The sequence below is a fragment of the Lepisosteus platostomus genome, chromosome 14 (genome assembly GCF_059453375.1).
Source record: "Lepisosteus platostomus isolate fLepPlt1 chromosome 14, fLepPlt1.hap1, whole genome shotgun sequence".
NCBI lineage: Eukaryota > Metazoa > Chordata > Actinopteri > Semionotiformes > Lepisosteidae > Lepisosteus > Lepisosteus platostomus.
In genome coordinates this window covers 6,283,233-6,309,035 of record NC_142624.1, presented here as the reverse complement: position 1 = coordinate 6,309,035, position 25,803 = coordinate 6,283,233, and the positions used below count along the sequence as shown (strand labels likewise).

The 25,803-nt window shown below is 40.2% G+C and overlaps 1 protein-coding gene across 2 annotated transcripts in view; it reads right to left on the bottom strand.

The window, feature by feature from the left end:
* Positions 1 to 894: 894 nt before the first annotated feature.
* tmem198aa (transmembrane protein 198aa) overlaps positions 895 to 25,803 on the bottom strand; it is an 84,288-nt gene continuing 59,379 nt past the window's right edge. The window contains exons 2-6 of one of the 2 annotated variants that reach the window (XM_088606725.1): positions 12,700 to 12,921; positions 8,231 to 8,806; positions 5,840 to 6,078; positions 2,733 to 2,771; positions 895 to 1,690 (exon numbers count right to left, since the gene is read on the bottom strand). In XM_088606725.1, coding sequence (XP_088462851.1) covers positions 1,544 to 1,690; positions 2,733 to 2,771; positions 5,840 to 6,078; positions 8,231 to 8,806; positions 12,700 to 12,865 — 1,167 coding nt within the window. In that variant the 5' untranslated portion in view covers positions 12,866 to 12,921 and the 3' untranslated portion in view covers positions 895 to 1,543. The remainder of the gene's footprint in view (positions 1,691 to 2,732; positions 2,772 to 5,839; positions 6,079 to 8,230; positions 8,807 to 12,699; positions 12,922 to 25,803) is intronic. The other variant, XM_088606724.1, reaches the window with a different exon arrangement.

Below are 25,803 nucleotides of genomic sequence, written 5' to 3'. Positions count from 1 at the left end.
GAAATGCATTCCCCTTTAGTTTAAGGATCCCTCATAAAACATAATATTCGGAATGAAAATTGTATAAAGACCCACAGTCAAGGGTCTTCATTGGCTATTAAGTGTATGCAGACAAGAGTGTCTTGATCTATAAACTCCGTTTGGAAATACTTTTGCTCAGGCCCACGCTGACCGTTCTAGGCTCTTCTTCTGAATTTTAGAGACTGAATACCACAAAGCTGAAAGTCATCGGCGGTTCACATTTTAATCAATAATTTTTTTTCCTCTATAGTCTCGGCTTGTCAAATGGTTGCTTACTGCATTCTTCCAATACAGCATCTAGACCCACGGTAAAGAAGCTTGCTATTAAATGGACCCGTCCTGCTCTTCGACTGCTGCCCTTACAACTGCCTGATCAGATTTCAGAGCCATACTTCTTACTGAGCACATAGCGGGTTGATTCTACTCCGCAGAACAAGTCACGGAAAATACAATCATAAGAAGAAAAAATGTCCCCCTAGACTCGTTAATCTTGTAAAAAGTATAAAAAAGTGGACCCATAACCTGCCAATAATTTAAGTCATATCAAAGACGTATCTTGTGCAAAACAGGCTTTAATGCATATTTTTCTGAATGGCACTGTGGTGTTTCCTGCTCTTGTAAAAATATCATTTCTGAGTTATAAAAACAAACAAAACTCAAGAACTATGATGTTCTTTAGTGACCTGAAAACTAAATCTAATAAATCTTTAGATTAATTTAACTGAAACCTAATATCTCTACCTACAATAGCTGCTGTGTAGTGAGTTTTTGGCAGTGACTCTTCAGTCTCTGCCTACCTGTGAAGATTTGGGAGTTTCTGTAACTTGAAAAATCCTATATGAATGCAGGGTATTAGTAATAGAATTAATCCTTTTCCTCATGAATATGATTGCAAATAACCTGTGTCATGTTACAGTATGAGTTCACAATGTATTTATGTGCTACTCAATCAAGTTAATAAGGTAGTCCATGACATTGAACTGTGAATACAACTCCACACTTGTATGTACATAAAACATTATAAAGGAATCCTTAAACTAAGATTCAAAGGGAAGCGGAAGAATTTTATACTTTTTTGATACACTTGAATTTTGGATTCTCGTGTAGGATTTTGAAGACAAAGTAATATTTTAATTTAGGTACAGGTCCTTAAAATAAATCTTACAGAAGGACAAATATTTTTTTTTCAGGTAGGCCCTAGAAAATGTCATGTAATAAAAACATTACAATAGGGGCCAATGGCTTGAAGGGATTTCTGTAATGCTTTGTGAGCATCACCTGACTTTGTAAATTGACAGAGGGTCTTCCTTCTGACCCCTTGGTACAAGAAGAAGCAGCTGGAAATAACAGGCCACTACATTAAAAGACTCGGTTAAGACTTTATAACGCATCCTCAGATTCTCGAGAAAAAGGAAATGGCCGGAGTCTGGAAGGAAGAAAGAAAGAAATAGTGCAAAGCAGGCCAGCCCTTGGAGAGCGGAACCTCTTTTAGCGCAGGCCGGACTGGACTTCAAGGATAGGACTAGACACGGACAGCCGGCCCTGCGCCCGCAGTGAGAGGGACCGTGGAGCCACAGTCGTAATCGAGGTCCACGATGGTATGGGCACCACTGCCCAAGCCCCTCTGGGGATACCCGGTCTGCCTGTCCCGGAAGCTCTGGATGTAGCTCTGAAAGAGAGGGCAAATAAGAAAACTGAAGGCCAGACGCACAGGGGAGCAGACTTTTAGGAAGAGTGTGGATCAAAATAACCGGCCGTGTTGTTGAAGCCGATTCTCTGGGCAATTCAAACTCGGGGTTTGAAGAACAAACAGTTGGATGAGTTCCACAGATGAATAAGCCATAAAAATTACAAAAAAAACAGGCTGATAAGTTCATCTCCTTTGTGACATTACATTTATAATGCGGTCATAAACCACCCCCCTCCATTTTGAACTCCACTTTCCTGCTTCATGTCCTGTACCAACACCAGAGGGATGAGGACTTTGCCCGCCTCTCTCTGAAGCCGGCATTATCAGAGCCATATCCCGTTTTTCACACTGCAAGCCTCACAAAAGATAACTGTTGCATAGCAAACCAGGGCCCAAGCCATCCAGCTTCAGCAGTGCCTGAACAGTGCTGGATTACTCTTAGGGTAATCCAATTCACATGAATCGGTAATGGCTTCTGGACAACACAGGTCAACCTGGGCTTCAATCACTTTTACTCGTTGAGAGGTTTCTTTTAGTTGTGTCAAAATGACTGCAGAGAAAGAATTGAGTCAAATGTGCTCATTTATTGTAGCACTAGCATGTACAGTAATATACAGTATTAAGTTCTCATACTGTATCTTCATTTATATGGAAAACTTCTTTGTGATAGCTAATTTATATGTTCCATTAGTCTTTTCCATAGATTTATTTCACTCATCTAAAATACTGGCGAATAAAATTAATAGGGATTCAAGTAATATTAAAGCAGATGGTATGGTAGCACAGTGGTTAGCATTGCCCTGGGTTCAGTTCCTGGGGTGTTATATGCGTGAAGTTTGTGTGTTGTCCCTGTGTTCCAATAGGTTTTTGATGGGTGCTTCGGTTTCCTCCAACAGTCAGAGTCAGGACATACTTGTAGGTTGATTGGTTTTTGGCAAAGTTGGCTCTGGTGTGAGTGTGTGTGTCTGTGTGTGCCCTGTAATGGACTGGTGTCCCATCCAGGGTGTATCCTGCCTTGTACCTGTTGCTTGCTGGGATGGACTCCGGCTCTCCTGAGACCCTGTATTGGATAAATTGGATAGAAGACGGATGGATGGAAATATTAAAGCAGCTACCGCGCACAACCGTTGATATCTGTACTCAATCTGAGAATTGAAATCATCAGAAAAAAAGGTTAGTAAAAGGTGTTGGAATGAGAAATGGTTTTGTTTAAAATATATATCATTTAAAAGTCTTAAAGGCTAATACAAAATAATACACAGAACGAAGACAACTCACAGAAAACATTTGCAGAGACATACAATACCATGTTGTAGTGTGGCAATCTTGTGTCAGACTCAACTGATTTTAAAATTCTACAGTATGCGATGAACTGTAGGCTAAGCTTTTTGCTAGCGTTGACTGTTGTGATGCGATTTCTCTTATGAAGGGCGGAATGGAGCAACTGTTCTTGTTGCACACAGTGTGAGGGAAGACAATTCTGGAAAAGCTGAAAATAAAAAAAAAAAGATATTGTAATAGATACCGCAAATGGGGCGGAGTGCTGGCTCTGTGGCTGGAAGGTTGCCGGTTCAAATCCTGCAGCCGGCAGAGGAGTCCTACTCCGTTGGGCCCCTGAGCAAGGCCCTGAACCCCAACTGCTCCAGGGGCACTGTACAATGGCTGACCCTGCGCTCTGACTCCAGGCTCTCTCCCTGTCTGTGTGTCTGTGTGTCTCATGGAGAGCAAGCTGGGGTATGCGAAAAGATAATTCCTAATGCAAGAAAATTGTAAAGGGTTAATAAAGTGATGTTAAAAAAAAAACAATCACCAGATAAATGAATGGTTAGTTTTCAGGCATCTGCTTAATTTCCTGTAGGGGACCAAAGTACTGTATAAGGGCAAAGATTGGTGCATTGCAGATATTCAAAGACACAAGCTACAGTATAGTTTTGACAGCCACAGCTCCTGTATGTATTGCGAGGTAGAGAAAATCACCGATGGCGCCATGTTACGGTCTCTTACAGAAAGTCACGGGAAGAAAAGGAAGAAAAAAGTGCTGTAAGCACAGGAAAATTATAGGATGCATTATCCGGCCTTCCGCGCCTCATCAAATCCATCTCCATATTTCACACTCCACAACAAAGAACAGGAAGCCACGTGCTTTGTGAGAATGCCAGACTTTGTGGACCTGGTTTTGCAGAGAATAAAAGCTTGAGGAGGGTATGAACTTCAGCAGGATGGCAATCAGAAGACTTTTTAAAGCAGGCTGCTGCCAGAAAATTGAAATGTAATTCCTCAGCCACAATCTCCTGAGGTAATATTTCCCCCTTTCCAGTTTTCAAACTTATCAAACGGCCGCTGGGAGACCTCCGAGTTTGTCATCTCTTTTATGCTTTCTGAAGCGTCCTCATTTTTCCAGTACTGGTTCTGAAGACGTGCAACAGAGAATGCAAATACTCTGGGACACCAGTGTGCTTCTGAAACAATTTGAAAATAGATTTATACTGATGAGAAGATGATGAAAACAATAAACGAGTCTGATACTGAGGACAGATGTGATTATAAGTAGCAAAAAGCATGGTAATTGTCATTATGGGTATACAGAACTTTTTAAAAGGTTTCCTTTTCATGTATGACATTTCCAGATGGGGCTAGTTACACTGATAAAGCACCTGTCACTTTGGTTAGTAAACTGGCAATCTCCCTTTGGAATTACACTACAAACCTGCCTCTGGCTTCTTCTGTGTAAACCATCTGGGATTTCAGAACTTGGCATATTAAACCAATACCTGCTCAAGACTGAGAAAGACAATTTGGTGCTGCATGAGACAAAAAACTGCTTTGTTTACTCACACAAAGAAGTAGATGTCTAGTTTTTGTTTATCATCCTCCAGGCCCTTTAATTTTAAAAATATACTTTGTAAAGATGTTACTGTATACCGCCCTACTTAAAAAGGCTTCTCATTATGTAGCGCTAGTGGAACTATATCTATGCAAGAGGAAAAAAAAAAGAAATATATAATAAAACACACTTATAATATTTCACATTCCCTGTGAAATAATTATGCAATGTATTAAAAAATCAAAATATTTAAATGTATATTAAAAAATGTTCTCCAGATTTAGGTGTTGTCAGACATAGACCAGTGACGGTACTGTATCTTACCTTATTTTGTGATGCTAAATATATTCAGTGTTGTAACAGTAAAAACTGTGGCAAATTCAGCATACAGTACTTAGCAGTAAAGAAAGTCACTGAAAGCACCTTTAATTCAACAACTAAAGGCTTTATATTTACAACATTGGGATTCTTAGATGCTGAGAAGAAGCTGACCTTAATTTTAACAATCTGCAATGTTTCTGCAAGGAAAAATCTATTGCCGATGTTTTTTAAATTTTGCTTTAGATAAGGCTGAAACACTAACATTTGAATTTTTATTCTGCATGTTTCTTTTTCTGGATTTTTAGCATTTTATTCAATATTAGTTGACACTTGCAAATAAAGTAAGTGAACAGAAGTAAACAGGCCTCTTAATGCATGGTATCCCCCCCCCAAAAAAAATATTAAATGACTAAATATAAATATTGTCTTTGCCTTTGCTCTTAATCCAAAAGGGGTTGTTACAGGGAAAGGCAACAGAGCTTTAGAATGACACAAGAAGAGGAGAGGGGCAACTCAAGAAGGGGTGACCCAGTGATCACAGAGAGAGTAAACTATGGTGGATATGTGAGGCTGCGCAGTAGTGTGGCACAGTGGTCATTATTGCTGGCTTGCAGCTTTGGGGCCCTGGGTTCAATTCTGGACATCCCACAATCCAAAGGCACACTGGTAGGTTAACTGGATTCTGGGAAAATTGGCCCTGGTATGCATGGCTATGTTTGTATCTGTGCGCCCTGTGATGGACTGGTGTTCCATCCAGGGTGTATCCCGCCTTGTGCCTCTTGCATGCTGGGATAGACTTTGGCTTCCCTACAACCCTGAATTAGAACCCTGAAGTGGATGGATGGATGGATGGATGATATGTAAGGATATTCTGCACTGGAACCCCCTGAACTTCCTCCTCTAGTGTGCAACCCTTTATCTATGCAGTTACACAAGAAACTGCAAGAGGCAGGATGTTGGATAGACGAATCGCAGGGTCTTACCGGTGACAGCACATCGCCATCAAATCGACGGATTGGGTTGGGCTTGCGGCGGTAAGCCGGTTCCGGGTGCAGGGGCTTGGTGGGATGCTGGTGATGGTGATGATGGTGCTGCTGCTGCTGTTGCTGTTGCTGCTGCTGCTGCTGCTGCTGCTGCTTCTTCTTCTTCTTGCGGTCCTTGCGCTCCTCCTTCTGTCGGATCCGCATCAGCTGCACTCGGCGCTGCTGCCGACTGATGATCACTGTGACAGCAGAGGGGGTGGGGCAGGAGGGGGCGGGGCACATGGTGGGCGTGGCATGGGCAGGGAGATACAACGCATATCACATGCTGTGCTCTATGGTTCAATACAGCTGTATAGACCATGCATTACTGCACACCATTCATTGGTGCATCAAAAGCAGCAGTGACATAGAAAATTGGAGACAGTAGATAATCTGTGTTCTTATTCCTGTAATGTTTCTACTGTACATATCATGTAACATGTTCCTATCATCCTAGTATGTAGAGGTATAGATATGACCCATTCTTTGGAACTGGTATATCATAGCATAGTTGTTTAGGACTTCTCTACAAGGAAAACCACAATGTATAAACGCACCTCTGACCGAACAGATCTGGATAGCTAATTCAGCACAATATATGACTGGATGCAATTGTACATATACGGTACCATACCATAGGATAAATTCAGCTAAGGAAGGACTGTCAAAAATGTCTCATTTATTGCATTTCCTTTAAAAGCAAAAGAATCACCGCACAGCGATAGAGTTGACTTAACAATGCTGTATCCATCTTTCACAATCTCAGTCCTTACTGAACTTACTTAAGTTGGCCTGGACTCTAAAATGGTAATTTATTCATACATTTACAAATGATAACTTTCAAACTTCATAAAGCAGTGTAAGTTTAATGACACAACTACACTATCTAGCGAAAGACAGGAACTTCAGTGGAAAGATCAAATGTCAAAACAGCCACCTGCATGTCAAATAACTGTAAGTGTTTTAAAAGCAGGAGGATTAAAAGTGTCAGCCCCAGGGAAAGACTTAACACGACAGCAATATTTAGCTAGTCAAAACCATCGGATGTTGTAGAGGAAGTTATTTCAATCCAATTTGAATATTTTGGAGCAGTGAAGAGACAAAATTACAAAGCAGCTATTTGAGCATAAGAATATAAGGGAAGAAACAAAAGAAACTCGTATGTCCTATAGACAGAATGTTAATTGAACCATGATGAGCAGAAACACAATCTTCAAAACAGACCGATCAAGGCTTAGATTCAACAGAGGACAGGATTTGCAAACACTTTGCCAGGCTTCAGACCTTCAAGGGGCAAAGTCCAGCAAGTTTTAAATTCTCTTTAAATCATTACTTGCTTAGGATACCTGAAAAACCTATCGAATAAGTGCAAGTGAGAAAATAATGACTATTTTTCAGCAAGCTAACGATTAGTTCAAATATCACAAATCTTTGGGGGCTCTGCAGAGACCAAGAATTGTAGCAGGGAAACTCAATTTGCATCTAATGCAATGTACTAAAAGTAGCATATTAAATGTGAAGGATCCTATGATTAGCGCTAACGACTGGACTATGAGCAATGCATAAATGAATACCAGTTGCACCACTGAGAACCATTTGCAGGGAAATGAACCAAATTAAATCGTCTACAGTTTGGTATTAAATCTATCCTTAATTGCAACAAACTCAAATTAGCACCCTGCTCCCATTACAGTAGGTTACATCAGTTTACTCAGCAAATATTTCAATACTAAACATGTCTTATCCTATATACTATGAATACTATACAGTGTACACTGCTATTCAAAGTCTCAGACATAATCGGGAGTTACAACATTTCCATGTTATGAATAAATAATTATTCCAAGCAGCCATTAGCAGTTTAGCAATAGCAGCTGTAATTAATTTGTAGATAACACTACAATTTCGAAAATAACAGACTTGATGCAGAAATTTGCACTGATCAGAATCCTAAAAAATCACAACAACACAATGTAAACTCTACTTAATAAGCCAATGTGTGTTGTAGTATTTAATGCAACCTAATTAATGGGCAAATCTAATTGACTTGTTGGCAAGTGTTTCTGGTCATTAACACCTGTTTTTTGTTCTCTACACCCCCATAAAGCTAAAAGGCTTCATTATGCATTACAAAATGCAGATCTAGCTGTTAATTTGAAAAGTAAATGGGTGGAATTTCATTAGATGACGACAGAGTTCTGCATCAAGCAGGAAGAACATGGAGAAGACAAGAGAGCGAACGTTTTTAAGGCTTTCATCCAGCACTTTTGTCTCCAACATTAATACGTATATGGCAATCGAGTCGGAGATGGCGACGATCGCAAGACCGCGGCAGTTAGCCCTGCCACTCACCTTCGGTGTGGGAGTAGCCCTCCGCCGTCACTTTCCACTGGACCAGGACCCCCAGAAGCGTCAGAACGGGCCACACGCCCAGGATCACCCAGCTGAACCAGCACACGGGCCGGGCCGGCGCCACCTTTATCCGCTCGTACACGTACCGCACCAGCAGGAAGAGCTCGATGAAGTAGTCCACGGTGACGGTGATCACCGCGCTGCCGAACACGGCAGTGGACAGCGTGGTGAAGCAGCGCTGCCACTGCAGGGTGAGCACGGCAAACAGCATGCCAGTGCCCAGGAGGAGGCCGAGAGGGATCCACACAGTGGGAGGGTGGTAGAACTGCTCCATCACCACCAGGGTCGCCACGGCGACCAGCAGGCCCAACAGCAGGCCTACCATGAAGAGGCCCACACTGCGCACCAGCATGGTGACCAGGCCGCACAGCACCCCGATGCCAAGGCCAATGCCCACGCTGGCTTCCACGCTCAGCTGCGTGTCCAGGACCCTCTCCTTGTAGCACAGCATGAAGATAATGATGGAGCCAAACATCAGCCCAGTCAGGAACATGACGGCTTTGAAGCAGCGGTAACCTGGGCAACGAGATGAGAGCTCATGTTGTCGTGGGGAATGTTTAAAAGATGGTTCTCTCTTTACAAATAAAGAAGTTAAAGGAAACACGGATTGACCCCTTTCAAAAATCTTCTGTTTTTTTCTACATAAAAAATTTAGAAGAAATGCTAACCCATTATTGCTTTCCTGCAGGCCTACTGTAGGTACAGTACTTACTGCTGTACAAAAGGCTTACATTTTCATATAAAGTACTTTGTAGTAGCATTCTGCAATAGAATAGCTACTGTGGACAACTGCTGTGCCGTACCTATCAATGAATGTATGAACTGCAGCAAATAGTGTTACCTTATCAAATAACTCAATATTAGACAATTAGACAATACTGAGGGCAGTTTAGCTCAAAGTACAAAAACTGTTTTAAAAAAGAAGAATGTACACCAAGTTTTAGTTTTTTTTTAATTATTCACTACAACGCCTTAGAAAACTAGAAACATCCAGCCACCTTCTCGCTGCTTCTTCCAGTACAGGGTCATGGGGGAGCTGGAGCCTGTCCTGGCAATCAATGGGCACAGGGCAGGGTACACCCTGGACAGGACGCCCGTCCAGCACAGGGCACACATACGGTACAAACACCGACATGCACATACTCGCACCTCAGGCCAGTTTTCCCAAAAGCCAACTAACTAGACATTTGTGACATTAACAATTCTTTAAAAATATCATCCTGCAACTGACAGATGTTGGAATGTGGCATTTCAAATACTATAAATACTGGGAACTATTTTTTGTGTTTTCCTTTTAAAAAACAGCACATTCATCCATGACTACAAACATATTCCTTACTGGCTTTTCTATTTAAGGCTATTGCAGTTAGTCGAATCTAAATTTATTAAAGAGCATGTCTCCCTCACTGTTTGGCTGAAATCCTAATCTAAACCAAGAGTCTTATACAGCACATCTTATAATACAGTGCCAGAAAAACCTTGGAGCACATGCACTGCATTTGGGAACTGAGTTTTATTAAACCCATAAAACACAGCCAATTAATAATTTGATGCCAATTTTTAATCAATTATTTTTTATTTTCTTGGTTAGTCATAAAAATTAAGGTAAAAAAAACCTGGGAGTGGGAGTGCTTTTATTCTGTGTGTATTTATGGAGCATTTAATCAACACCTTGTGGTGTTAAAAGTAGAAGATCAGCAAATGACCATAGCCTGTAAACGCTGCTCCAGTAAGCAGATGCAAAACAACAGACAAAAATTTATTCATTTAAATCAGAAAGTGTACTGCATCAGCAATAAGCATCAGATCTTATTAACATTCGTTGGCCAAGCATACAGAATTAGCTTGAAAAAGAAAATACAGTACCATCACAGCAGGGATGGAATTTGTTAAGGAAGAACATTAATACTTGGAAAGCGCATCTCTAAATTAATTAAAAAAAACAACAAGATACAACACAATGATTTACAGAAACCATTACATTTTTCCGAGATCAACATCTGATGGTAATCCTCTGTATAACTGGAAAACTGAATGGGGATCTCCTTGCTGTATTAATTCTATGCACAGTGTGTAGAACAGGTCTTGATTGAGTGGAGGTTACTGGCTGAAATCCAGGCCATGCCAGAAGTAGACACTGGGCGGACCGGCCTTCAATCACTATGATATGTACTGTATATATTGCTAAGTTTTTGGCAGGGGGATACTTGTACTGTACACACTGAAACCTCGTGAAGCATTTAGAATAGGCATTGGTCCTATCAAACAAATTATGAAAAAGAAACATACTGTAACATGCAGAAGGAAAGTGATCTCAACAATACAAAGGGTTACATCACTTTGGCATTCATCTGTGATCATTGCTCATCATTGACTGAGCTCTGTTCTTGAAGGACTTCATTTTCGTTTCCAGAGATGGATTAAGAGATCTTACAACTTTGACAGTCCATATATAAGTACAGTACTGTATATTGTGTTTCTTGCTCAACGTAAAGGGAGTTATTTCCTGGGTGTTACAGTATGTTCTCTATAGCAAAAATGTCTTATGCTCTTAAAAATATAATTTTCTGAGGATAAGCCTTTTTCAAATAAACTGTAATTCTACCAACATTTCAGGGCAGGTTCTCAGCAGGGCACTAAAATAATAATTTGCCTGCTGCGTCTCTTAAGAATTTACAAAAGAACCCTCCATCCCCTACATACTGTTAACCCAACACCCTCTCATCCACCAGGCTATCCTAATCCAGTCCCTCAGAGATCCCATGTTGCCTTTCAAATAATCTCTCTCCAAGCAGGGTTTAGTATTCTGATTCCAGGCCAATAAAGACAGTGTTGGGAAGAGAGAACTAGGCGATACTGAGAAGACAGGAACCATTCATATGATGGGCAATTCAGTGCTCTACATGAAAACCCCACAGATAAGAGGTTGGAGAAAGAGAGAAAAATGTTTGCCAATGATTAGTGTACTCTTTAAATTAGGATTTTCAATCATAGCCTGGGCACACTATGTGATACATAGTTCCCTTTATTATTCGGCCTAAATGAAACCTGGCAAGAACTTTTTAATTTTCTACCACTTAAAATGTGCACAGGACTGGCTTTAAATGAGTAAGTTTTCACCCTTCTCATCAACTACCATCAAACAAAAAGGCCACTATTTATGAGAGGTTTTGACATGTTTTTGACACAGGAGAGATGGAGGAAGTGTAGGCATTCTCCGCTGACACACCCACCTTCACAAAACATGTTTTCTAACATGTCACAGGCAACACAGGCCCCCTACTAGTGTTTTAGTGCCAACTGGTTGAGAGGCCATTACTGGCTATACTGCACATCTACCAACATTTTGAGCATCACAATAGTCACTGTGCCTTTAAGAAACAAGACCCCTGGCTGAATAAACCCCCTTGGGACACTGTTGGTTTGGGACAGGACTCAGGCTCGAACCCATGATCACTGAGCCCTATTTGCAAGCCGAGAAGCACCTTACACCATTTTTTAATACAAACCAGAAGACACAGAAGGACTTTCACCCAGGACCCAGGACTGAGCAACGCTGCATGAAACCAAACAATCCTGATTGTTGCCGGATATTTTTAGTTGTAACTATGCCAACATTTTTGCCATCACTGGGAAAGCAAATTCCGCTTATGTCTGAGAGATCCAAGGCACTCCGTTGTCGGCATTAAGCTTTTGCTTATTTCAGGGTTATGATAGGATTATTAAGGATAGATGCTTGACAAAATCCCAGGGGATTCTCTGCTGCTGAAATAACATCAAGCAGACATACTGTATTGTACAGGGTATCCAAACAGATTCCTGATTCTTTTCAATTACAATTTACATCCACTGATTGAGTCTGTTATTATGATCCTAACTCCTAAAAGCACTTCACCACACTAAAATGGAGTGGTGTGCAGGAAATCAGATATTTGTATCAGATATCTTTTACCCAAATTTAGGCATGTCAGCTTTTCTAACTTTCTATCTTTTCGGATTTTGTCACAAAACAGGGATAAACAGCTCAATCCTTGATATTTACATCTATATTCAGTGTGACACCCGAAGAAGGCTCCACAGCCGAAACGCTGTGTTTCTTTTCTCCTCTTTACAGGATGGAATAAACCTTTACTTGGTCCTATATTCAGTGTGGACAAGGCTTTAGTTTTACTTTTCACTTTGAAGAAGGCACTCCAGATAGGACGGTCAGCTCTCTGGGAGCACTGAACTGATATCTTTGTTCCAGGAGGAGTATCAACATCCAAGCTCATTTTCTTTCATCGAACTGCCACGCCTTTGTCGCCTTTCTCTGGCTTGACAAGATCCAGCATCTGAGATACCGAAGCTTGCCGGGAAATGAGCTTCAGTTGCCTGACATTCCAGAGTGGGCAGCCAACGCGTTTTCTTACCAAAGAAGCAGTAGATGATCCCAAAGAGGCAGCACATGGCACAGACCACAGAAGGGACAATCTCGTAGCGCCTCTCGATCTCCTGGTCGCAGTCGTAGAGGTGCTCCAGGCTGCCGTCCCCTGGAGGGGGCAGCTTGAAGTGTAGCGTCTGCAGGGTGGAGGTCATGGTACCGAGGGGAAGGGGAGGGTATCAGGGCACACTTCCCAGCCACAAGAGGGCGCCTGTCAAGACAGAGAGGAGAGGGTTAAAATCAGCACAGAGGGTCTTCAAAAGGGTTTTCTCACCTCCCTCACTTTATTACCTCACAAAGCGCTGACAGTTCAAATAGTCAATTTAGTTGTTTGAACTGTCTTCACACCAACAGAAAGCATTCCTGAGCGTTCAGAGCAAAAGCTATATAGGCAACATATGCTGTAAAAGCCATATTGTATGTAGAATTCACTGAACAGTATTCCTATTACACTTTAAGAATTTATTGTTCGGAATGATTATTGCCATGGAATTATCGACTGGAAATGTCGACATTAATAAATCGCTCAGGAAGGGCATTTTCATACAAAATGCTACCAGTAATAAAAAAAAGGCTGGAAATGCAATAGAAAGACGGGTAATGTCGTGAACAACATCTTCAGAATAAAGCAATGCAAGCACATGGGAACCAGGAGACAGAATGAGGTCTAATACACCTCCTCCATTTCATGTACTTTAGCAGACAGTGCATTTGACTTGTAGTCTGTTGATTTACACCCTGAGAGAAGCTGTTGCTTTAGGGACACAAGCTTATGAATCATGCATTCTAGATCTGCATTAGATCAAGAAGCCAGATTTGTTTACCTCCATATGGTGTTTTTTTTTCCTGTTGACAACATGGCATGGGAGATATCCAGAAGCCATGCTTTTGATGTGGTGTTATGTAATTTTTCAATTTGTAACACAGGCCCCACAAATTTGCTTCCCTCTTTTTTGGAGTTACTGTTCCCTTTGGTAGGGGACAGTGAACAAAGACTAAAGCAATAAGTGCTAAACAATGAGAAAATATTTTCAGATTCAAGACATGATAAATACACAAAATGATGCAAGCAAAACATTTAGCATTTATTTAATCTTTCTAATAAGCAACACACGCAATTTTTTTCATTAACAACAGGTAGATAAGACTTTATGAAGGAAATCATTTATTTACTTTACAGCTAACAGATAAGCTTTTATTATATAAAATTTCCCTCAAACCTCTGTTAGTCTCAAAAGATAAAGCTGACCATTTTTGACTACTTAATGCAAAAATTCTAGACCAGAATAAAAGAAGTATTCTGAGACAGAGAACAACAAATTTAGAAGTAATGAATAACATGTCACGATTCATCCATTACATACTGTAGCAAAGTGAATAAGAAGTAGTGAAAGAGTATGTAACAGTGACCATGCCTGTCATGACGTGATCGATTATCAGAAAAACTGATCTGTATTCTCAAAATCCTGCCGCCTCCGTCAAGAATATTGACAGAGTAAGGAAACTGGCTGTTTTGACGAACTCTTAAGTCTACTTATATCTAGTGATATATTTTCCTACATTTCTTTTTTCTGTGTCTTTATTTTTTGGAAATATTTTGCCGCAAGGGCATAACAAAGCTGGGGTATTGAGCAGTCTTTTGAATGAAGGGCTGAAATTTGTACTGATGGAGTGAATTTTAACACTTATAGAAATGTCTGTGTGTTGCTGCATCCTGCCTTCTGACTTGATAGACAGATTCTGTGTGCCATTCTCAAATGGAAAAGAGAGAGATTTTGAGATTAAATGCCTTTCAACAGTTTAATACCCCCCAATCCCCACTTCCTTTCCTTGCCCCAAGGTTACGGTTAGTCAGCCTTGTGTTTTAGCTCCTGCAGTATTCACAGACTGTTGCTAGGGAACACAGCATCAAAGTTGCAACTGTCAACTTGTGATCAAGGTATTACGAGGCATCTCCAGGAGCCTTTCTGCCACTCTCCAGCTTAGCAGTGCCGAGCTCAACAAAAAGAGAGAATGAAAGGACAGGCTTTGGTCATATACCTGTACAACCGCAAAGATTTTCAAAGGAGCACCGTTCGCCATTTTTCTGTGAATTAGGCGATAAAAATCTGTGAAAAGTTCCTCTGTTAGGGTACAACTATCTACAAAACAGCCAACCCCACCACCTTTTATATACTGTACTTGAAAATGAAAAATGACTTTATCCAGCACAACATATCTCAAAGCCCTCCCCATGATGTATTACCTGAACGCAACGGAGGTCCCAGAAAAAGTTAAAAACCACTGTAAAAACCTCAATTAAAGTGGTCCATAAAAGAGACTTTATATAGCATTTACCTGTAGCTTACAGCTTTTGAAGTCTCTTAATGCTATAGCTCTTTCTTCCTCATCCATTCGATCCAATATGGTGTCTCAGGGCAGCCCGAGTCTATCCTGGCAAGCAATGGGCATAAGGCAGGATCACCCTTGACAGGTGCCAGTCTGTCACAAGGCAAACACAGACACAAACACGAACACACTCACAGCAGAGCCAAATTTTCTCAGAAGCCAATTAACCTACCAGTATATCTTTAGACTGTGGGCAGAAACCAAATCAACTGGAGTTAACCCTTCTGACCAAACAGGAAGAACAAACAAACTCCACACAGACTAACTACATAGCCACCAGGTCACCCCCTTTATTTCATGATGTTTGTTAAAATATGATCTTTTCACAAGCACCCCAGTGTAGATTGAGCTTAGTGAACCACATAAATTAGGTGCAAACCTGGGTCATGTCACAAACTGAGGCAGCATACAAACGCAAAGAGCGATTCCTTGTTTTCCAGACAGCCAGAAGGGTTCGGTTCACAACAGTGAGAGATGTGCTGGTCCTGCGATCAGTGCAAACTCTCCCACAGCTACTGCAGAGTTTGCAGGGTGTCATATTCACTCTGGTCTGGTGTTTCTGAGATGCAAAGACAATTCAGGACATGATAAATGTCCAAAATCAGTCTTTTAAAGTGGTTTACTGAGGGTCTGAATGACCTGGGATTGAAAAAAGCCTTTGTTTCCACACTGACGGGCTTATCTACCCCTCCAACTCTATCATTTGTGATCGAGTCTGTTCTTTCTTGTCACGTCTATCACCAAGGTATTTTTCGATATCTCCGGGGGAGCTAGATTATCGATGTGGGGTTGCTTCTTTAAAAAGGAGATGTATTTAAAGATAGATTCTTAAGGTGGATTTTGAAGGCTCTTATGGTGGATTTATTGCGATTTTACCTCTGCAAAAGAGGGGATAGAAAATAGCCTCCTGGCTTGTGAGCCGTAGACGGGGTTCTATCACCAAACGCCAAGAAATCCGCAGAGGAATCTTACATAGCTGACCCCTCTGCGTTGGAGCAGCTGTGGGTAATGGTCTTAATTCATCCCCATGCGGATGTCAGAAAGGTGAGGACCGAGCCAAACTTATCTTACTTTGCCCTCTAGTGGTGAGCAGCGTAGTTCTACCTTGAAAAAACTCTGCTGTGCCACACATTTTATTATTATTAATTCCTTACACTTATATAGAGCTTTTCTGAACACTCCACTCAAGGCGCTTTACAGGTAATGGGGAATCCCACTACCACCACCAATGTGTAGCCCCCACCTGGATGATGCGACGGCAGCCAGAGTGCGCCAGTAAGCTCACTACACACCAGCTATCAGTAGAGAGGAGAGCAGAGTAATGATGCCAATTCATAGTTGGGGATTATTAGGAGGCCATGATGGGTAAAGGACAGTGGAATTTGGAATTTGGACAGGATGCTGGGGTAACACCCCTACTCTTTTCAAGAAACACCCTGGGATTTCTAATGACCACAGAGCATCAGGGCCATGGTTTTATGCCTCAACCGAAGGATGGCACCTTTTTACAGTATTGTGTCCCTGTCACTATACTGGGACATTAGGACCCACACAGACTGCAGTGTAAGTGCCCCCTACTGCCCCCTCTAATACCTCTTCCAGCAGCAACCTTAGCTTTCCCAGGAGGTCTCCTATCCAGGTACTGGCCAGGCTCACAACTGCTGAGCTTCAGTGGGCTGCCAGTTGTTCTCAATGTAGCTCAGTGTTACAGTAAATGGTGTTACAGTGTTTCTGGTACCTTGCCTTTGTCCAAGTAAAAGACTACATCAGAAGAGGAGGTACAATGCAGAAGATAGTGAAGAAGATGTATGGCAGGGTTCGAACAGGCCTATTTCAAAAAATTGGTCCAAAATGGCTTTGTAATGTCATAATGGCTGGGGTAGATGCATCTACAGTGCCCAGTATTGCAATGGGAGACCTCTAAGGATTTCTGTTGAAAGTGGTATACAGTATGTAGACCTGTAGGAGGCACTCTTCCTTTGGAGCCACGATTTCCAAACGAGTGCCCCCACAGGATGACAAAGGACAACATTTGGACAGTGCTGTTATTCATATAAAACAATTAAAATTATGACTGCTTCACCACTAAAAATAACATGGAACTGTACATACTGTAAGAGTAGGGATGTTACCCTGGTGTCCTGGTGAAATTCCACTTAGGAACATTATTTACTGTTTAGCTTCTTGCCAAATGGATAAGCGTATTGATCTAAAATACTTTTTTTTTAACTTTGAAGAAGATAGACACAAAACATCTGAAAACATCACTTGAGCTAAAATCGTTCTAAATGAAATAAATGGGCTGTGCATCAAAAAAACATCACAATAATCGCTCAGGTACCACACCAGTGATCTCTTTTCAGCTGTCCATTTCTGTAATATTGCTTCCTGTCTGGAATTGAGGTTTGTACTGAACTGGCAGCGGCACTGCATTTTAATAAAGACATACATTTCCACCATCTGTTCTTATAATACACCAATCAATCTTGTACGGTGTGGACAGAGATATGGCCATCTTTCCCACCACTGCTTCAGAAAAGAGAAATGGTAAAGTGCTGGGGATGGTTGACTGGAATGGGGTCTGGAAGCAGGGAGTCCTATTGGAATTGATACACTGTGTTACCTTTCATTCTTCCCTTGAGGTTTGTCCTTCTGTACCTATTTATAATCCTTTTTCAGAAGGCATAGTATTTACTATAGCCCTATTGGATTCAGATGTAACATCTATTCATTCATCTGTGTTCAAGCCACATTATCCAATACAGTGTTGCCAGGGAGCTGCAACTAGAGCCTATCCCAGCAAGCAATGGGCACAAGGCAAGCAATATCCTGGACAGGATACCAGCCCATCACAGGGCCCACACGTACACTGTACACTCTCACACCAGGGCCAATGTTCCCAGAAGCCAATTAACTTATCAGAGCGTCTTTGGACTGAGAGAGATAAACCAGAGCACCTGGAAGAAACCCACACAAACCCAGGAAGAACATACAAACTCCACACTGGTAGCACCCCAGGAACAGAAACCAGGGCCCCAGAGCTGTGAGGCAGCAATACTAACCACTTACATGTAAAAGTCCCTTAAAAACACAGGTGAGCCATTCACAAAATGTTTTTCTGCTCTACTTGCTCAACCCAAGAGTCAAAATAGCACCAGTAAGAATTGCAGCTGTACCTCTTTGACCATTCCACCAAACGTTCACAGATGTCCATGGTCATTCTGTGGTCTTCTCTCAAAACATTAAATTTACCATTTGAATCATGGTTCCCCAGATTCTTGGAGCTAAAACTGTCTATGCTTCTCTTGGTCTGCCAACCATGGCCTGTAAGCTTGTGTGGTTCTCTGAATAAACGCATCAGTCTGGTCTGCTGTTGGCTTCAGTAATGCACCAGAGGCACAAGCTCGTAAAATTGCCTGAACCTTCTTTTTAATAATCATTTCATTTTTATTTACTTCAACCCCAACTCCATGAGGAAGAAAATACAGAAGCAATTATTGAAAAAAAAAAACGAATATATAAAGATCTTCCAGAGATGCTGTGCCCAATGAACATGACAGTGTTTTACACTAAAAACAAAAGTAACAAAAGGAAAAGTATACTGTACTTAGACAAGGTACATGAACCATCTTCATCATCATCTCGATCAGTAGCATTGTCTCAAAAATCAGAGATAAATCAGATCAACTCTAATAAACAAGAAAAACGGGAAAATACAGATCTAGATATTCCACCATCATCACTGAGGTTGTAATACGTCTGTTATCAGACCACGGATATATTAAATGACACTTCATATGGAGACCAGCTCCAAAAATGTGAAAGGTTTAAATAGAAAGAAAATAGCTTTGGTCAAGCTAAACCCTTATTACTGTTGTTGTTTTTACCTTAGTTTGACATTGCGAGTGTTATATGTGCAATTGTTTCTTCAATGTTTAAAATCTTTTTTTCTTCCCTGCAGAAGGATGAGAAGGCAATAAATTTTAATGTCTTCCTCACGGGTATATCTAAGAATAAATTATTTCTTCCTCTCATGGTACAGTACAGGGTTTTGGAAGGTTAAACTCCAGTTTACCTCTATACACTCAAGAGACAGTCAACACTTCTAGACTGATTACATTTTTTTTTAAATCTTGCATTTCCTTCCACCCATTACTTGAAGGCTGCTTATTCCTGCAGTAACCCAGAGTCTGTCCCTAATGGACAGGGCAAAACTACAGCCCCTGGATGCTGATGTATTACAGACAACATACAGAAGCACAAAGGGACAATTAAGAGACACCATAAACCTGGGGTTTCTTTCTGGGGGACAAAGGAGGAACGTTGGGAGGAAACCAGAGCACCCAGAAAAACCCTCTTGAACATGGAAGAACATGCAAGCTCCACACAGCAGGTAATCCCAATTGGGAATCAAACTCGGGACCAACGCCAAGCAATGGCATTCACCACCCAAGTCTCATGCATTTACATGCATTTGAACTTGACAACCATTTCTTTTCTTATTCTCTTTTCTTTTGCTAAAATCAATTATTTCGAGTTTTGGAACCAACAGTCTTTGTCATACTATGAATACCTCTCATTATACACTACAAACTACCTTTTCAGTATTTGTCCCACTCCTTTTCATGTTTGTATTGTATACAGAAATACACGTCTTTTAAACAAGAGCTTTGATTCTAAAGCTGTAACATTATATATATATACACACACAATATTGTTCTGCAATGAACTATTTCAGGAGAACCAGAACAAGCACAATCTAAACTAGCAAGGTGAACACCCACAGAACAAGAATAGAATTGAATACTTCAACTAAAAGGGGGTCCTGACACCAATTGGAACTAAACAGGTTGTGCTGTTGTATAAAAGGTAACATGAAAAATAATTCTGAAACTAGATAACAAGCCCCGCATACAGTCTGGAACGAAAAACCTTTCAAGCAGATGCTTTTTTTTTTCTTTCCCTGGCACACTGTGATGAAGGCGCAGATTTAAAAGAGAAATGAATATTTACAAGTTTTAAGACGCATACAAACTTATATACAAAGACTGCAGGTTCTTGAGTCCAGCCCTTCTATAAGCCAAAGTTGCCCCTTCCACTCCCCTCAAAGATGAAATTTGCAGCAACTTAAAGACGCAGAAGAAAAAGATTGATCTCTAAACAACAAAAGAGTCTCCACAGGGCACTCTGCTATCTAAACCTGATGCATCAAAGACATACAAGCTGTGCCTGGTGGGTACTAAAACATATAAAAAATACAAATGCATCAAATACCAAAAACATACAGTACAAAATATATAAAATTAATACATTTACTGCCGGTCTCTAACTTGCTGAGAAATATGGTGCAAAATGGTACAAAATGTTAAATAACTTCATCAGCCATACAGTATGTATACATGTATATTTGCAGAGTATGTGTACAGTGTGAATATTTGATATTTGTCCGATATATTTACAGATAGGTCTATTTCACAGTTCAGAAACTAGAATAAACAATACGCCTGTTATGACTGATTCATGCATACTGTAGATTTTGAAGGCAATGAATAACAGAATAACAGAACCTACTGTATAGGGAACAGTTGCTAGTCTCTGAACCTGGCCCATGTACAATGGATACAGTTCAACAGAAATTGTTGGAAAAGTCAATAGACTATACCCTCTGCACTGCAATTAACTACTGTAGCTGTGGATTAAAAGAAGAGAATCAATTAGAGAAAGTACTCTCCTAAAGTATTTCCAAGGCCTGTGTATGCTTCCTTTAAAGAAAAACCTATGTCAAAATAAGTCTTTATTCGGCTAAAAGCCCTGGCTTCACTGCAATTCACAGTAAGTAAAGGTTTTCTGACAGTGACAGTGGGTTTTCAGCAAAGTGAAGTAATTACTGTTCATTGAAAAGTGAAGAGTGTGTCTACTTCAGTAGGATGTGTTTAGGCAGATTCCTTGAAGAAAAGTTGGTTTTCTTCCACGTTTAGAATTAAAAAAAAAAACTCAGAGCAAGCTGAAGAAAACACTTATTAAAATAATTTCAATTGGGAAAATCATTCATAGCAACCTGCACAGGGCGGCTTTGTAAATGTAATTGAAGAGCTAAGGTACTCCTTAATTTCACCTCCAGGCAATTCTGTCTCGTGTTATTGAATTGTATTTCCGATTTATATATATTTAAATTCTAAGGTATAAATACAAGTTGGTGTTTGGAGATATTCTAACAATTCCAATAGACATTTTCTAATTTAATATCTCTATTAGAAAAAAATGTTTTAGCAATTATGTGACCCCTAACATAGATTAAGGCGGAATAAGATCAAGCCTAAAACAAGTTAAAACTGTAAAACTGTTTTTTTTTTTATATCCATTTCTCAGGGCATACAATTAAATAAAACCCCAACAGAGACAAATACAGATCTTTTCGTTTTAAATATTTAATACTGTTTATCATTTTCATATGGGATAAAAGGTACCATAACTACAAATCTCATATAGGCCTAATCTCCATATGAAAATGAAAGGAGAGTATTGTAAAGACCCTAGTAGTGGACCCTAATTTATTTTTTTCATCAAGTTTTACAATACTTAAAAAAAGTGTAAAAAAAGGTATACAAACAAAAATTCCTATCTGACTTTATACTTTTTCCATTCAGTACTACAGTCACAACAAACTGTCTAAACATATGTGTGCATTAAAATACAGACAAAATTCTGGATTAGTAGTGTCGGTGAGGTCTTTATATTGAGGCCAGTAAGACATGTTTTACCCATATGAGACTGAATATTTTCGACCCAAGTTCAGTAAAAGCTTTTCCAGTTCCCGTAAAAAATACAACTACAGTGAAGACAGCCCAGGCAATCACTGGTATAGAACTCCCCTCCATTCAGACCCCTCCATCTTCACAACACGCTGCCTCAGAACAGTGGATAATATAAATCAAAGACCAAAACCAGTCTAGGAATGCACTTTTCCCTCTTCTTCTTTCTGACAGAAGATTTAGGAGTATAAAAGCCCAGACCTCTAGGTTTAAAGAAAGCTTCTACCCCACAGCTCTAAACTCCACCTCTTAAATCTTCCTACATCCACTCACACCCCTCCGTTTTTGATCTGAACTCAAAATACTGCCACTACTTGAATTTTGCACACTGCCGCTATGCTTAAAACTTTAGCTGCCACAATGTTGCTATCTCCAACCATTTGTGATCCCATTTTCTATGTCAACATTATGTTATCTTTTATGTCCATGTGTTATTGTCATTTGTCATTTGAGGAAACACACAAGTACGCATTTCATTGTCCATACCGTGTGACAACAAACTCGAACTTGAACTTCAATGACCTCTCCATAAATCCTTCTAGTGAGCTTGTTTAGTGAAAAGCAGACGCACAGAGAAGATCCACATTGATTTCTATAATAAAATAATTGTTCTCTTCCTCAACACAGAACTCATATAAGAAAAAGTTAGAAATTTGAAACAATTGTTTCTTCTTTCATTAAGAAAATTCAAAAGCTCTGTTATATGCTCTACTGTAACATAATCATATGTTTATTCAACCCTTCTATTGAACGATTGCTTCAACAAATGATTTCACACAGAGGAGATATTGGCAGTTAGACTGCAGTGGTCTCTGAAGAAGCAGGTGCTAGTACACAGCACAGAATGAAGCTATAACAAGACAGCACAACAATATGTTTTATGAGATCTAACAGTATCCTTCAAATCAAATGTTGTACCTCTCTTACTTGCAATGAGGAAATGTGTACAATGGTCATAAAAGGTTTAAAAGCCACCATGAATTCATTACAAATTCATAAAATATTGCTACAATGCTGAGTTTACACTAGCACCACACAAAGGTTTCAGGATATTATCATTACAGATAAAGGTTTTCAGATCTTGTTATTCATTTTTTAAGCATAAAAACACAAAAATGTACATATTTTAGGAATATATGAAACTGGTGGGTTTTGTTCTGGTGTTGCCTCTTATATTTTCAGCTGTCAAAGAATAATGTACTATATGGCATTTTGCAAAAATACACTGTTGCAATATAATACTTCTGTTCCAATAATCAGAGTAAGTAAGAGAATGGTTTGCATAACATTTTGAAGGTTTTAAGATGAAACACATAATTGGTCAAGCTTTCAGTTCCTGGTCAGTTTTAACCACCTGGTTTCCATGTGTGATGAAAACCATTTTTCAAGGGGATCTGAAATAATTCGTTTTCAGGTATGGTGTGTTGAGACCCTTCGTTTAACGATGTATCTTTGTGTGCGCGGCTTTGAGCCTGGGATGGAACTTTGGCACAGTGGTTAGTATTGTAGCCTCGCAGTGCTGGGACCCTGGGTTCCATCCATGGGGTTCTGTCTGTGTGGAGTTTGTGTGTTCTCCCTGTGTTCATCCAAAGACATACTGGTAGGTTCATTGGCTTCTGGGAAAACTGTCCCTGGTGTAAGTGTGTTTGCGTCTGTGTGTGCCCTATGATAGAGGCCAGCATCTCTTTGATCGCTCCATCTCCCCTGTGACCCTGAAATATGGTTAATGCACTTGGAAAATGGGTGGATGGATGGTTTTGAACCTGTAACTGACCTGAACTATTGAACCCATTAAGTACAGCATTTTGTGGCTGAACTGATGAACCACACAGGTAGCATAATGTTAAAGTTCAGAGAACAGAAATTAAGTTCTTTCATGGAAATGTGCACTCTCAGAAAATAAGATAAAGTTCACCGGTATTAAAACTAGTCATTCCAGCCCTGAAACCTGGAACCCCTCCCCTTTCCTTTAAAATATAGACAGCAACAGTAAGCTTGCCTCCTCTGATTAACATTATCTCCCTCAAGCAGCAAACCTATTTCAAAAATTGCATTCTAGCCAGAAGCATGCCCCTTACACATTTCCATAAATTTGCACAGGTTAATGGAGTCTGATGTGTATCTACAGAAGACCTCACACAACAAAAAGTTTAGAAGTACTGAAGAAACCAAGCCTGTAAACTTCTCAGAACTGGCTTTTTAAAAAAATATAAACGCCGACGTCAATAGGAACACCAAAGAAATATTGGAACAGGGGTATTTACCATTTTTTTATGCAAAAGAAAATAATTCCAGGCGTCTTGACCCTTTACTTAATCCTGCATAACAAAAGGAGAATGTAAAAAAAGACAATCTGTGAGGCTTTGTAATTTAGTGATTAGAAATCTTATTAAAAATGCAAGCCATTGTGCTTTTCTTGTCCAAAGTCAATAATCTGCACCAGCACAGATAATAATCTTAATTTTCTTAAGCACCCTATATACATATAGTTCATCAGATGGAGAATAGAAATGCTTACTTGTCATATGCAATTCCCAGAACGTTAACTTTTTCATGATTCCTCCTTCTATACTAAACCGTATAGTGATCCTGGAGTAACTTATTCCTGTCATTGACATAACAGTATCTTGTGTCTTTCTGTGCATATCTGCTCACTAACCAAGACAAAAGAAAATGTAAAGTCTAACGATGGTGGCAAAAAAGGCTTTTGCATAATAGACCCTTACATACAAACCCCCGAACCACTCCCTGCACTGACAGGGAATTGAAGTCTCCAATACAAACAGGCACAAGAGAAACAGACACACCAGAGTCACATTTGAGATAAACAAATTTGACAACCTAAAATTAGGTTTACACTGTATATTTTGACAGTGGTATCATTTCTGAAGATATACAGGAAGTCAAATGAATAGGGCCACATGGTTCATTGAAGAAAGAACCACTTTGTTTGGGATGAAAGCCTTGTGTGATCTCAAGAGACTTAAACATAAGCTTCCAAATAGCATGGCAGAAACACTGTATAAGGTCACATGGCCTGATTCACAGATCACAGGTCTAATCTATGACGCAACTGTCAGGTTAGTGATATTACCATCCAGTGGGCGGCTCTTATCCCAACCAGTACTTACAGGTGATCATTCATAATGAGTGCAACAATGCTGTAATATGTTCTACTGGCTTATCAAAATCTCTGGTAACATTATAAAAGAACAGGTGAACCAGTTAACCACAGATAGCAAATTTCATACCCTGCATGTGATTGTACTGTTTCAGCTTATGCTTACATTATGTTTGTGAATGCACGTGTACTCAACAAATAGGACAAGTGGTTTTTTGCTCTTATCTGAATTATTTTTTTTTCGGAAACTCACTGTGGCCTGGATGGCGCGGTGCACCTCAGTGCAATTGTATCCCGAAACCGAGTCAGTTAGATCAAAAGTTGCAACCAAGCATTAAAGAATATCATTCACTTGCAAGAGCTTTGATCAATTGTCTTGATTGTTTCCCCACTCAAACGTTTTGGTTTGGGGAACATGTCAAAATCCGATGCCCAGAGAGGTTCAGATACAGATCGCAGAAATGCTCACTTGACACCACAGGTAGGGTTAGGCTTAGCATTCACACACTACTTAGACAATTTTTAAGCTCAGGGATGGATTTGGGGGCCCAAGTCAGGTTAAGCGTGAAATATCATGCACTGATTATGGCTCATATTACGAGAGGGGTTTAGTCCTCAACAGTTCAAACTGCCACACAAGATCTGAAATACAAATTATTTGGTTCCTAGTTAAACAAACGAGCAATTCCTCACTGAAACCAAACTCGCAGGCACCTGTCTTTTGTAGTCCTTGTTCCCTCCTCCTGTGGCTGTGTTTACACAGCTTGCCCTG